Source organism: Paramormyrops kingsleyae, chromosome 22, assembly GCF_048594095.1.
Source record: "Paramormyrops kingsleyae isolate MSU_618 chromosome 22, PKINGS_0.4, whole genome shotgun sequence".
Lineage (NCBI taxonomy): Eukaryota > Metazoa > Chordata > Actinopteri > Osteoglossiformes > Mormyridae > Paramormyrops > Paramormyrops kingsleyae.
Window position 1 is genome coordinate 5,505,801 of NC_132818.1, and position 14,008 is coordinate 5,519,808.

At 45.6% G+C, this 14,008-nt stretch overlaps 1 protein-coding gene across 3 annotated transcripts in view; it reads right to left on the minus strand.

Annotated features, from left to right (window-relative positions):
• Nucleotides 1–10,332, minus strand: part of LOC111835972 (voltage-dependent calcium channel gamma-2 subunit) — a 45,790-nt gene extending 35,458 nt beyond the window's left edge. For all 3 annotated transcript variants that reach the window (XM_023796821.2, XM_023796819.2, XM_023796820.2), the window contains exon 1: nucleotides 8,419–10,332. In XM_023796821.2, the coding sequence (XP_023652589.1) occupies nucleotides 8,419–8,644 (226 nt within the window). In that variant the 5' untranslated portion in view covers nucleotides 8,645–10,332. The remainder of the gene's footprint in view (nucleotides 1–8,418) is intronic.
• Between the last annotated feature and the right edge of the window lie 3,676 nt (nucleotides 10,333–14,008).

Here is a 14,008-nt window from a genome sequence, read left to right on the forward strand (position 1 = left end):
TGCAGGGCTCTTGGTGCGTGCTCTGCAGGGCTCTTGGTGTGCATTCCCCAGGACTTTTGGTGCGTGCTCTGCAGGGCTCTTGGTGCGTGCTCTGCAGGGCTCTTGGTGTGCATTCCCCAGGGCTCTTGGTGTGCATTCCCCAGGGCTCTTGGTGTGCATTCCCCAGGGCTCTTGGTGTGCATTCCCCAGGGCTCTTGGTGTGCATTCCCCAGGGCTTTTGGTGCGTGCTCCGCAGGGCTCTTGGTGTGCATTCCCCAGGGCTCTTGGTGTGCATTCCCCAGGGCTTTTGGTGCGTGCTCCGCAGGGCTCTTGGTGTGCATTCCCCAGGGCTCTTGGTGTGCATTCCCCAGGGCTTTTGGTGCGTGCTCCGCAGGGCTCTTGGTGCGTGCTCCCCATGTCTCACAGGTCTGGGCCTGAGCCCCATGGCTCCGACTGCCTCCTGGATTAGCAGGCACACCTGCCAGCGCTCTCCCTGCTGAGTGTTAAATAGGCTCTGCAGAGGTGGCAACATCTCAGTCTTCTCTCCCCCCGGCCTGGACCTGCCCTCGCCGGGCCAGACAGAGGCCGCACGTGGGAGCGGTAAAGTGAACTCTACCCCGGCGGAAGATGCACTGTCATAAACCAATCAGAGCCTGTTAAAGGGTAACTTAAGTGCATGGAAACCCACCGCTGCTCCGTTTATTACAGCCATGAAAGGAGTCGCTCATTACAGGTTACTGTGGTCCTTTAAGTGAAAAACTGCATAAATCTGTCATGGCGTCACACTGAGTCATGGGATCTGTAGCCATTGAATATGCACAAACAACTTCAACTAAAGTCACCTCCATATCTCTTCCTCTTTGTTTAGCCTCACTACAATAATAGCATGTAGAGGGGAAGACTCTAAACAAAAGGACTAAAGTCTCTTGGTCAGACAAGGAAGCACATACTAGCCACAACATTTGACCCAACTGCACATGTTATTTTCATCCCAGGAAGCAATATTCAAATGCCTCTGAATAAAAGGATGACCTTTGACCCATGCTGACACTGCTCAGAGTTGACTTACTTCCTGATTCCTGTCTTGTGATACCGAGAGGCAGTCCTCATGTGACATTACTGTCAAGATTATGCTCTCGTCTGAGTTTAAGCTAAAGAGTGCAGGTGAGAGGTGTAAGATACAGTAATGCTAATGGTGCAACTTGGTCTGGGACACAGCCCATATCATATTACTGTCGCTCTGATGTCGCTATGCTTGATTTTTTTTTAATTTAACATCATTGCTACCCATCAGGCAATGTAATTCTTGTAATAAATAAAATATTAGGACGTGCAATCAAAGATTAAAGGAAACTGCATGCCGATCAAAGGCATCAGCCATATTAATCATGCAATGAAGCAGTAAAGCAGGCGTTTGCCCTTTCCTGTCAGAGTGCCCGGCAAGCGTGGAGAATGCTAATGGGGAAAGCTAATGGGAAATGCTAATGGCGTCCAGAGTCAGATTCAGAATACCCTGGTGAGAGAGGAGAATGCTATTAGAGTTCAGAATGAGAGTCAGAGTGCCTCACAATAGAAGGGAATGCTAATGGAGTTCAGAGTCAGAGTCAGAATACCCTGGCGAGAGAGGAGAATGCTAATAGAGATCAGAATGAGAGTCAGAGTGCCTCGCAAGAGAGGAGAATGCTAATGGTTTCAGAGTCAGAGTGCCTCACAAGGGAAGGGAATGCTAATGGTTTCAGAGTCAGAGTGCCTCACAAGAGAGGGGAATGCTAATGGAGTTCAGAATCAGAGTCAGAGTGCCTCACAAGAGAGGAGAATGCTAATAGAATTCAGAATGAGAGTCAGAGTGCCTCACAAGAGCAGAGAATGCTAATGAAGTTCAGTATGAGAGTCAGAGTGCCTCACAAGAGAAGGTAATGCTAATGGAGTTCAGAATCAGAGTCAGAATGCCTCACAAGAGAGGAGAATGCTAATCTACTTCAGAATGAGAGTCAGAGTGCCTCAGAAGAGCAGAGAATGCTAATGAAGTTCAGTATGAGAGTCAGAGTGCCTCACAAGAGAAGGGAATTCTAATGGAGTTCAGAATCAGAGTCAGAATGCCTCACAAGAGAGGAGAATGCTAATCTACTTCAGAATGAGAGTCAGAGTGCTTCAGAAGAGCAGAGAATGCTAATGAAGTTCAGAATGAGAGTCAGAGTGCCTCACAAGAGGAGGGAATGCTAATGGAGTTCAGAATGAGAGTCAGAGTGCCTCACAAGAGAAGGGAATGCTAATGGATTTCAGAATCAGAGTCAGAATGCCTCACAAGAGGAGGGAATGCTAATGGATTTCAGAATCAGTCAGAATGCCTCACAAGAGCAGAGAATGCTAATGAAGTTCAGTATAAGAGTCAGAGTGCCTTGCAAGAGAAGGGAATGCTAATGGAGTTCAGAATCAGAGTCAGAGTTCCTCGCAAGAGAGGAGAATGCTAATCGACTTCAGAATGAGAGTCAGAGTGCCTCAGAAGAGCAGAGAATGCCAATGAAGTTCAGTATGAGAGTCAGAGTGCCTCACAAGAGAAGGGAATGCTAATGGAGTTCAAAGTCAGTCAGAATACCCTGGCTAGAGAGGAGAATGCTAATAGAGTTCAGAATGAGAGTCAGAGTGCCTCGCAAGAGGAGGGAATGCTAATGGAGTTCAGAATCAGAGTCAGAGTGCCTTACAAGAGTAGAGAATGCTAATGGAGTTCAGAGTCAGAGTGCCTCAAAAGAGTAGAGAATGCTAATTTAGTTCAGGAGTCAGATACAGAATACCGCAGCGATTGAGGAGAATCCTAATGGTGTTCTGGAGTCAGATAGAGAATACCCCAGAGATTGAAGAGAATGCTAATGATGTTCAGGAGTGAGAGAACACCCCCGTAGGAGAATGCTAATGCATTGTTACCTTTCTGTAGCACCAGGATTGATTAAAGGGGTGGGCCTTTCATGAATAATAAAATGTAATTTCACAGTAATATAAAAGGATTGTGATACAGTAACTGGGATACAATGATGTGTAATGAGACCAACGGTTGCAGTATGTGGTTATATTATGGAGGATCAGAATCTCTGAGAATCCCTGGTGAACGTCAGCATACTTCAATTCAAAACTCCAAAAATCTCTGAGCACTAATTTCTCCGTGATCTGTGGTCCTTTTGCCATTTCATGTCCTGAGGATTTGGCTCCAGTGTAATCTCACCTGCTCCACGCTGTTCACAGCTGTATGCTAACGCTGCGTAATTCCATCTTAAGACGGGGTTATTAACTAGAGCAGCAAACGGCAGTTTGATAATCCTTATCGCAATATGCTGCATGTGTTCGTGTCTCTGTCTGTAACCTAATCCTATGCTAGAAAAACAGCTGATTAGGGATAACAGAAATTTGTTTAGGTTCTTATATTAGTTGTGTACATGCGAAAAGCTCTCCGTTGTCTTGTTTTTCCCAAAACAATCAGATAATTACTAAGAGGACATTTGTGTAACTGACCTACAGTAATAAATTACTGGTTGTTCCTGCGAGTCAATGTGTAACTACAAGGAGCAATAAGGTTATATGTACAGTGTGTATAAGCTGAAGGCCTGACAACAAGCACAGGGGTGTCATAATGACACTGCTGATCGCTACGCAGTGTGAAGATGGGTGTGGGGAATGTGCCGCCCAATAGCATTTGACCTGTGGCTTTTGTGGGCGGGCTCAAGCATGGCGCCAGTAGTGCCTTCGATTTCCATAATGGGGCACAAATGTTCTTTAGAGGTTGGAGTGACCTTCCTATCTCAGGACTCAGAAACCCGATCTTGAAAAAGGGAAAAAAGGAAAGTGCTCATTGGGGTACAAAGATATGGCAGGATCATTGTCCGACTGGTGGGTCTTGCGCATTAAAAACTGCAACAGAATGCCTCTGTGCTTCACCCCATTGGTGTGAAACTGAAGTCTGCCCAGTGCTGATGGTCATCTTATCCCTGTAGATAGAGCAGCAGAGACCAAAGGACTTATACTTATACAACCATACATACAGTATTCTCTGTGCAGCATTCCTGCTAGCTGGGGAATGTCTAAGGATGGCCGATTTTCATCCCCTATAAAGCTTAACCGTAACAAATGAGCGTATCGGTGGGTAGATGAAATTGCTATTCTGGATCTTCTGGAATGCTTGCGGCGCAGTGGTCACGATAGCTTTACCCAGCTTAAAACCTCCCCAAATCGCCGCACATTGCCGATAATATGCTACTTCTTTGATCGGAGCCGTCGCCTTCGTTTACCTTATGATAAAATGCGCGAATGGCCTGACAGTAATATCCCCTGAAAGGAGGAGGGGGTCCTGAGGACAGTTAAAGGACTCTGAGGAATAGGCCACAGGTCAGCAGACTGCAGGAGATGTGCTGGATGTATTGCTAAAGCCGCCTTAGGAGGCCGAGGCGGCAGCACCTGGGTGTCACCGTGCTGTGCTGGCGGACCTCATGCAAGGCACGAGGCCCGAGGCCCGAGGTCCGAGGCTGGCTCAGAAGCAGCAAGCTCCCAACTTCCAAAGTGTTGGTTCTTTTTCGGGGAAAGCGATACCTCACGTAGACCAGGAAGTCGCTCGCACTCACACCCATGATTAGAGCAAGCAGGACCGCGTGCTTTCAGAGTGCTGTCCCAGCATGCCCTTTCGCACAAGCTTTCACCAGAAACATGCATGCTTACTGCTGACCTTTACACTCTTCACACTCTTTATGTCACGTGGTAAAACACATTGCGTCCTCACAGAATGCCCCTCCATTTAAAATGATACAGAAAATCACCTGCTGGATGTGTAAAATCGAGCTAGACCATCACCTGTAGGAGGGGGCTGGGAGGAGGGAGAGGTTGGGAGAAGCTCAGGCAGACTGGCCTGGCGGTGGAGGGGGGGGGGGGTGTTGGCTTTGGGGGGGGCATGTCTGTTCCTGCAGCCATATTGTCGTTTTCACGTTGTCAAGCCGATGAAGCAGCTGGGTGGCTGAGCTTTATTACTCTGGGTGAATATTATTATTATTACTCAGTATAATAAACCAGTAACCAGTCAGGAGGCCATCCATACATGACAGGGAAGGGCGGAGGTTGCGAGGTGTACGGTCTGTGTCTCGCTTCCCCCGACAGGAACACAGCCCAGGAATGCGGACTAATTGCATTACACCGGATCAATTCCTGGAGTACAACAGCGATGTTTCACTGGGAAGTAAGCTGGGGACTGGGAATCCAGAAAGAATAGCGAGTCCTACCCCGCAGCCTGGGAAAGCGGTCCGGCGCTGGAGAGGGGAATAGCTGAAAGGGGGAATAGCTAGCCAATAGTGAACTCAGTATCATTGCCATCAGTGTGTGATTGTTGGGGGGCTGGGAATCTAGTGCCAGCCTACACACTGCTGTTCACACACACACACACACACACACACACACACAACGTATCTAGCAATCAATACACCACCATCCATGGCAGGGCAGGCATACAACACGGGGACAGAGACTGTGTGATGTGACCCTGCCAGTTACGGTGCTATAAACCACCAGCCGTGTCTCTCTGAGATTTACATGCTGCAGATGTGACGAGACGTCCGTCCCGTTAAAACATTCTGCATGTTACACATTCAACTCTCAGTACTTCGCCAAAAACACTTTGCAATTCACGTGGATTTAAAATGCATGATTTTAAAATATCTCCACATATCCTCAAATGAATTTTTCTCAAAGCTATGTGGCATGCATTAAAATGAGACCAACTGCATAGTGTTACGACCCGGTGGGCTGGGCTGGGCAGAATGGTTGGAGGGGTTAGCACAGAGACACAGAGAAAGAGACACAGACATAGAGACACAGACAGAGACACAGACAAAGAGACACAGACATAGAGACACAGACAAAGAGACACAGACATAGAGACACAGACAGAGACACAGACAAAGAGACAAAGAGACACAGAGACACAGACAGAGACACAGACAAAGAGACACAGAGACAAAGACAAGGAAATGAGGTTTTTTGGCGTGATGTGATGAACAGACAACAACAAATGGACAAATAGCAGACTGACCACTTTCAAAGTGACCCAGGGCAAAATAACAAAGAACACCCAGACTGACCGTAACCGGTCCCTGCCTAACTTACATAACTAACTTAGCTACTAACTTACCTAACCGAGAACAAAAGTGTAACACTGCAGCTTGTAAGAATATTTATGCCATTTTTATTTATTTTACTTAAAGGAAGAATAAAATCTAATGTACATCAAATTTGACATATTTGCTGAATGCAACACTCATGTAAACCGAGAACCTTCTGAACTGTTGTAGGTAGTGTGAGAGCTTAATTAAGACATAATGACATTCCTGATTGCTTAATGGAATTTTACCCCCGATGCTCCAAAAGGAAGAAGAAGTAACAGAACCTGAAACTGTCACCACTGTCAGTGCTGAATTGTCACGAAACTGGTAGCATTCGTCTCTCACTGGATCCCGAAAATAGATAGTTGTACTGGAGCAATTTGAGTTGGGTATCTCCTTCGAGGGGACAATGCGAGGGTCCCTCCTGGTGTGTGAAACCTGAAACACCTTCATTTCATTGCATCACTTGGCCGCTTAGGAGAAGCTTTCATCCAAATTCACATAAGCTTAGAATGTCACCCATTTGTTACAGCTAGATGTTTTACTGGAGCGATTCAGGTTAAATATCTCCCTTAAAGGTACAGCAGTAGGGTCTCTCCCGGGATCTGAACAGGCAAAGTGTGTCTTACAGAACTGGTTTCCTCTGGGTCTGCTGCCCCATAAACCACTGGAGGAGGAGACCACTGGCTGAGGAGTACAGCTTGTATCCAGAGAGTTGGTAACACCATATCTTTAGAGGCAAAGAACAAAAACCAGCTTTTAAACCCATAAAATCAGTGATATCATCAGCAATTGGCACAGGGATGTCCAAAAGATATTATTTTTGTAAAACACCTATGGTGGCTTGGATGGTGAAAACGCAGCTCGAACCTGGGCCCAGCTCCCCGTACATGCAGCATACTCATGTTCTTTCAAACCTCCTCCCTCTCTTTGTAACTTTCCTCTCGGCCTAGCTGGGCAGGTGGCTATCGACAGCGGACGGCCGGGCGACTGCAAGCGGCCAAAGCTGAGAGGCTTAAAGATTGAGCAGCTTTGGCCTTTTGTGGAGACAGACACCCGGTCTGGTCTAGACCAACCTGAGTCAGTGTGGTTCTCTCAGATGGTCTGTCTAACCTCACCCACATCTGAAATCATCTGCAAAGGCATGTAGAATTACAGACTGGAAACAAGGTTATTTTCTATATTTTTACCCAGTGACATAAGGCCTTAATAAGACTAAATGTTTGCTTTAATTAGACTCTGATGTCTGATCTCAAGCAAGCCTGTAATGAGCTGTTTGAGTATCCTTCCTGATAGAGATCACTCTAAAATCGTCAGCACACTGCAGGCTCAGCAGACAAACGCGATTCCTGGGCCGCTTAGTCCTGTCCACCTTGTCCTCCTCTCAAAGCGATCTGCAGGAATCCATGAGCCTCGACTTTTTGCACGTCCGCGTTTAATTTCAGCGAAGCTGAGCTCAGTAGGCTTCTCATTTCCCACGTGTCCTAAAGAGCATCTGAAAGACGGCTTCAGAGGAAGCTTCCTACTTGACTGTGTCAGACACTTATACCAGATGGAAATGACTTCATTGTTCTTGTGACTATACGGAGATGGGCTCCTCAAACATATTAGCAGAATATGTCCCACGTGAAAGGTATCAGAACATTGTAAATTAGTCACTAAATGAGCATTGCTGCCATATTTACTCATTGTGATTGTCCATCGTCCAACCCACTTATCCTACTGGGTCGTGGGGGGTCCAGAGCCTATCCCAGGAGCAATGGGTACGAGGCAGGGAACAACCCTGGATGGGGGGCCTGCCCATCGCAGGGCACACTCACACACCAGCCACTCACACCTACAGGCAATTTAGTAACTCCAATCAGTCTCAGCATGTCTTTGGACTGTGGGGGGAAACCGGAGTACCCGGAGTGAACCCCACGATGACACGGGGAGAACATGCAAACTCCACACACATGTAACCCAGGCGGGGACTTGAACCCAGGTCCCAGAGGTGTGAGGCAACAGTGCTAACCACTGCACCACCATGTCGCCCGTCATTGTGATCGTGTCCGATGGAAAAGCGTAACTCATACTGCTTATGCCGTCTGTGAGCTGTTTGTAGAAGACTGGCTATGTGAAATAAAACCGCAGAGTAATATGACAACCTTAAGTAGTGGAAGGGAGAGAAGCTCGACAGAAAGCTCAGAAAGGTCAGCTCTCCACTTTAAGACAAACAGGCCCGTCAGGAATCGACCCCAAAGCCGTTAAAGCATCAGAGCTGATGATGTAAAGCAGCCACGGCACGGCGGAGATGTTCTCCACTTACCTTCTAAGCAACACGTCCTCCACAGTCCCGAGTGGGTCATCACCTCCTCGTTCTTCTTGCTGGTCTCGTTCTCGCTGACCGATTTGGTCTTGCACACGCCCCGTGAGTACAACCAGTAGTCGGTGCCCACTGCTATAGTCATTAGGCTGAAGGCTGCAAAGGCACCGACCGTCGTCAGTAACATCTGCACTCCGCGGTCAAACAGGACCATGTTTCTGCATTCCATGAAAGGGGGCGCCCCTTTCCTCTTGATGTACAGGAAATAAATATTTGAAAATTGACGGGGCCAAACTGCACTAAAAAAACGGGATCATTTTGATTTGATGAAAGGGGAAGCGGTCCGCTCTGCGATCCACCTTATGGTCGCTTCTGTGCGGAAATGCCAAGGAAATAGCTGGGGAATAGGGAGTCCTAGAACAGGGATGATGAGATGGGCGGCTGCTTTCAAAATATATGAGTTTCCGCCACTTCAGAAGAAGCTAGACGCTCCCTGTTGATGCTGTGTGTACAACTGAAGGAGCAACTAAAATTCGGAGAAACAATATGAAGCCCACCTCATGTGTATTTAGCGTGAGATTATGCAGAAGTTTCAGCAAAGGCTGATGCCCTACAGGTCGAGCAGAATGCACTTATCGGTTGATTAACGAGGTCTGGAATAAAACATCGTCTATGTTGTTCTAAAACTGAACAGTGTAACATACGTGCATCACATACGTGAATCGCTGAATTGCGATTCAATAGCCGACTTAGAGGGGGCGGCGGTCGCGTTAGACTAATGACAGGGTCGCATAGGCTACAATTCATCCAACACGTCAATATTTTCAAAGAATTAATTATATTACTCCTTTGCACGACTATGCTGTTAAATGCACTGATATTTCAACCTGACTGATCATCTAGTGATTTGGTCTGTATTTATTTGTGTCTGCCTATATTTCATGTCAAAGGAAAAAGCAGTTAGATAAACAAGGACGAGAAAATCTAGGATAGTGATAACCTTATTGAAAAAGACAAATGTACAGTTATCGAAATGGATTAGGTAAAAACAAATCGAAAGTCATCTTCGGGATTAATACCGCTCTAGTTAATTAAGTATGATGAGACACACTGATTTATCAAATTAAACCAACGACGGATGAAGAAATCAACGCACATAAATAAAAGAAAAAGGGATAAATTAAGTCGATTTCAAAAGACAGAAAGAAAGAAAGAAAGAAACAACCTCTATATTTCCTTTTTTCTAAAATTTTGATCTCCAGTTTCCATATGTAGCCCCTAGCTTTTGAAAAATTTCCGCCGAAAATGGGAAGCTGGTATCGGATGAGCAGCCCTCGATGATCCGGGAAATACGCGGTGCATCCAGTGAAGCAAGCCGACCATTACTCGACATAGAGCCGGGGGAAGGACGAGGAAGAGACGGGGGCGCCGTCGGAAACGCTCCCTGCCTGTAGGACCGCCGTTGCTGTTGCTTGAGTATCCAAATCCGCGGCGATTGTATCACACCCAGCAGCGACCCGTTTGCATAGCCCTTTCGCCATGTAAAATAAAGATTATAATAAATGGAACTGAAAATTTAAAAAGTCAAAATGCCATAATCCTTCTTTGAAATCCCCCTTTCTCTCCATGCGCGCTGAGATATAAGTGCAGAGATTTGGAGGGCGATAGATAGTGGGAGGTTGATGTAGAAAAAAATTATACAACCAGAATAAAGGATCCACGCCACGCCGAACCTATAAAGCAGCCCAGGAGCGCGAGAGGGGAAGACAGATAGGCGGCAAGTCAGCGCTGCGCCTCACGTTTAGGCTCATCGACACGTACGGATTCTCATTTCTGTCTTACTGTATTTTATTAGACGGACTGATCGCCGCTCATCGGATGTGGAGCTTCTCCCCACAGCGTGCTTGTTGCTGGAAGGATATGAAAGATTTTAATGCCATTTCTAGGGGGAGGAGGGCGCGGGTGAGGTAGGGGGCTGGTTCTGTGCATGTGTGTACGAGCAGAAGGGGGTTGGGGTGAGTGTGCGCGAGCTGAAAAAGAAGAGGCTCATTTTATTTGTAACTACATATTGTACACCAAGGTGAATGTGCTAAGCTGTGTATGTTCTAAAACATGAATAACCTATGCTCATCTGAATTTGAAATCAATTTAATAAGCTCCAAATGTGATGGACTATTCCCTGTTTTGCATATCTTTTTTATACATTTTTTTCCTAATTTCAAATTGCTGTGTAGTTCTTACAAGCTGATTTTCATTACAGAAACCATTAGTCTCTAATTACTTGAAATTTCTCAATACTTTTCCATCCCGCATTGTTCATTTACTTTAGTGATATCTGTAGTAAAATTCCCTCCTTATATTAATGGTCGCCTCTCAGAATGCTTCATGAAATATTTCGGTCAAATACTTGAGAAACATCTTGCATTCCCAAAGAGGTGCAAGATGAATAACAAACGAATGCACATTAGCCTTATTTTCACATTGCACATAAATGAGCCATATCTCTATGCATTGCTTATATGCCGTTATTTCTGCCCTTTGAGCTCAGCACAGCACGCAGAAATGGTGCCAGCCAAGTCCGCGAGCGCTGTGTCCTTCTGCGGTGCTGAAACGGACAGCTCCCCAGTGCTACCATCAAAGACAGTCCCGTGTCTCCCCCTGCTGTTCATATCAAGTATTTTCGGTTCAAACAGCCAGTTTAAGACTAAAGACGACCTAGGGCTTATTTAAAATACTTATCCTTTTTGGTTCAGCCAAAAATAATAAACTACCAAATTGTACTCCTAGATGTATCCTTGAAGTAATTTAGGGTCTACAGGCCGACACCTTTCTGTGCTGTTGTTCTACTCCTAGATGTATCCTTGTAGTAATTTAGGGTCTACAGTCCGACACCTTTCTGTCCTGTTGTTGTACTACTAGATGTATCCTTGTAGTTATTTAGGTCATACAGGCCACCACCTTTCTGTGTTGTTGTTGTACTCCTAGATGTATCCTTGTAGTTATTCAGGTCATACAGGCCACCACCTTTCTGTGCTGTTACTGTACTCCTAGATGTATCCTTGTAGTTATTTAGGTCATACAGGCCACCACCTTTCTGTGCTGTTGCTGTACTCCTAGATGTATCCTTGTAGTAATTTAGGGTCTACAGACCGACACCTTTCTGTGCTGTTGTTCTACTCCTAGATGTATCCTTGTAGTAATTTAGGGTCTACAGTCCGACACCTTTCTGTCCTGTTGTTGTACTACTAGATGTATCCTTGTAGTTATTTAGGTCATACAGGCCACCACCTTTCTGTGTTGTTGTTGTACTCCTAGATGTATCCTTGTAGTTATTCAGGTCATACAGGCCACCACCTTTCTGTGCTGTTACTGTACTCCTAGATGTATCCTTGTAGTTATTTAGGTCATACAGGCCACCACCTTTCTGTGCTGTTGCTGTACTCCTAGATGTATCCTTGTAGTAATTTAGGGTCTACAGACCGACACCTTTCTGTGCTGTTGTTGTACTCCTAGATGTATCCTTGTAGTTATTTAGGTCATACAGACTGACACCTTTCTGTGCTGTTACTGTACTCCTAGATGTATCCTTGTAGTAATTTAGGGTCTACAGATCGACACCTATCTGTGCTGTTGTTGTACTCCTAGATGTATCCTTGTAGTTATTTAGGCCATACAGGCCGACACCTTTCTGTGCTGTTGCTGTACTCCTATATGTATCCTTGTAGTTATTTAGGTCATATAGGCCGACACCTTTCTGTCCTGTTGCTGTACTCCTAGATGTATCCTTGTAGTTATTGAGGTCATACAGGTCGACACTTTTCTGTCTTGTTGCTGTACTCCTAGATGTATCCTTGTAGTTATTTAGGTCATTCAGGCCCAGACTTTTCTGTGCTGTTGTTGTACTCCTATATGTATCCTTGTAGTTATTTAGGTCATACAGACCGACACCTTTCTGTCTTGTTGCTGTACTCCTAGATGTATCCTTGTAGTTATTTAGGTCATACAGGTCAACACCTTTCTGTCCTGTTGTTGTACTCCTAGATGTATCTTTGTAGTTATTTAGGTCATACAGGCCGACACCTTTCTGTCCTGTTGTTGTACTCCTAGATGTATCCTTGTAGTTATTTAGGTCATACAGGCCACCACCTTTCTGTGCTGTTGCTGTACTCCTAGATGTATCCTTGTAGTAATTTAGGGTCTACAGACCGACACCTTTCTGTGCTGTTGTTGTACTCCTAGATGTATCCTTGTAGTTATTTAGGTCATACAGGCCACCACCTTTCTGTGCTGTTGCTGTACTCCTAGATGTATCCTTGTAGTAATTTAGGGTCTACAGACCGACACCTTTCTGTGCTGTTGTTGTACTCCTAGATGTATCCTTGTAGTTATTTAGGTCATACAGGCCGACACCTTTCTGTGCTGTTACTGTACTCCTAGATGTATCCTTGTAGTTATTTAGGGCATACATGCTGACAGCCTTCTGTGCTGTTGCTGTACTCCTATATGTATCCTTGTAGTTATTTAGGTCATACAGGCCGACAGCTTTCTGTGCTGTTGTTTTACTCCTAGATGTATCCTTGTAGTTATTTAGGTCATACAGACCGGCACCTTTCTGTCCTGTTGTTGTACTCCTAGATGTATCCTTGTAGTTATTTAGGTCATACAGACCAACACCTTTCTGCGCTGTTGTTGTACTCCTAGATGTATCCTTGTAGTTATTTAGGTCATACAGGCCGACAGCTTTCTGTGCTGTTGTTTTACTCCTAGATGTATCCTTGTAGTTATTTAGGTCATACAGACCGACACCTTTCTGTGCTGTTGTTTTACTCCTAGATGTATCCTTGTAGTTATTTAGGTCATACAGACCGACACCTTTCTGTGCTGTTGCTGTACTCCTATATGTATCCTTGTAGTTATTTAGGTCATACAGACCAACATCTTTCTGTGCTGTTGCTGTACTCCTAGATGTATCCTTGTAGTTATTTAGGTCATACAGGTCAACACCTTTCTGTCCTGTTGTTGTACTCCTAGATGTATCTTTGTAGTTATTTAGGTCATACAGGCCGACACCTTTCTGTGCTGTTGTTGAATCCCATTAATTTTGCCTCATGCTTTCCCCACAACACCCCCAACAAAGATTCAGAAAAAACGTTGCAAGTATATTTCTAACAATTTCAGAATATATTTAAAGACAGATTCAACTGCAGTTACTGGTTTATTATTAATGAAGAACAACAGAAAAATGATATGCTCCTACACAGAGATCTTGCCACATGGTTCTTGTAACAGCTCTGGACAATGTTCTGACTGGAAGTGGAGGTTGATCCCTCAGGCTCTGCCCTCATTATCTGGCCCAGGGGTTTAGGGATATGCGTTTAGCATTTGGCACATAACCAGTCAATGATGCACCCTCAGTGCCAGGTATATGAATACCACCTTGGTACTTAGGCTGGAGTGAGGAGCGGGCACGCAGGCAGGCCGCACTCAGAGGGTGGGGTGAGGAATGGGCACGCAGGCAGGCCATACTCAGAGGGTGGGGTGAGGAGCGGGCACGCAGGCAGGCCGCACTCAGAGGGTGGGGTGAGGAGTGGGC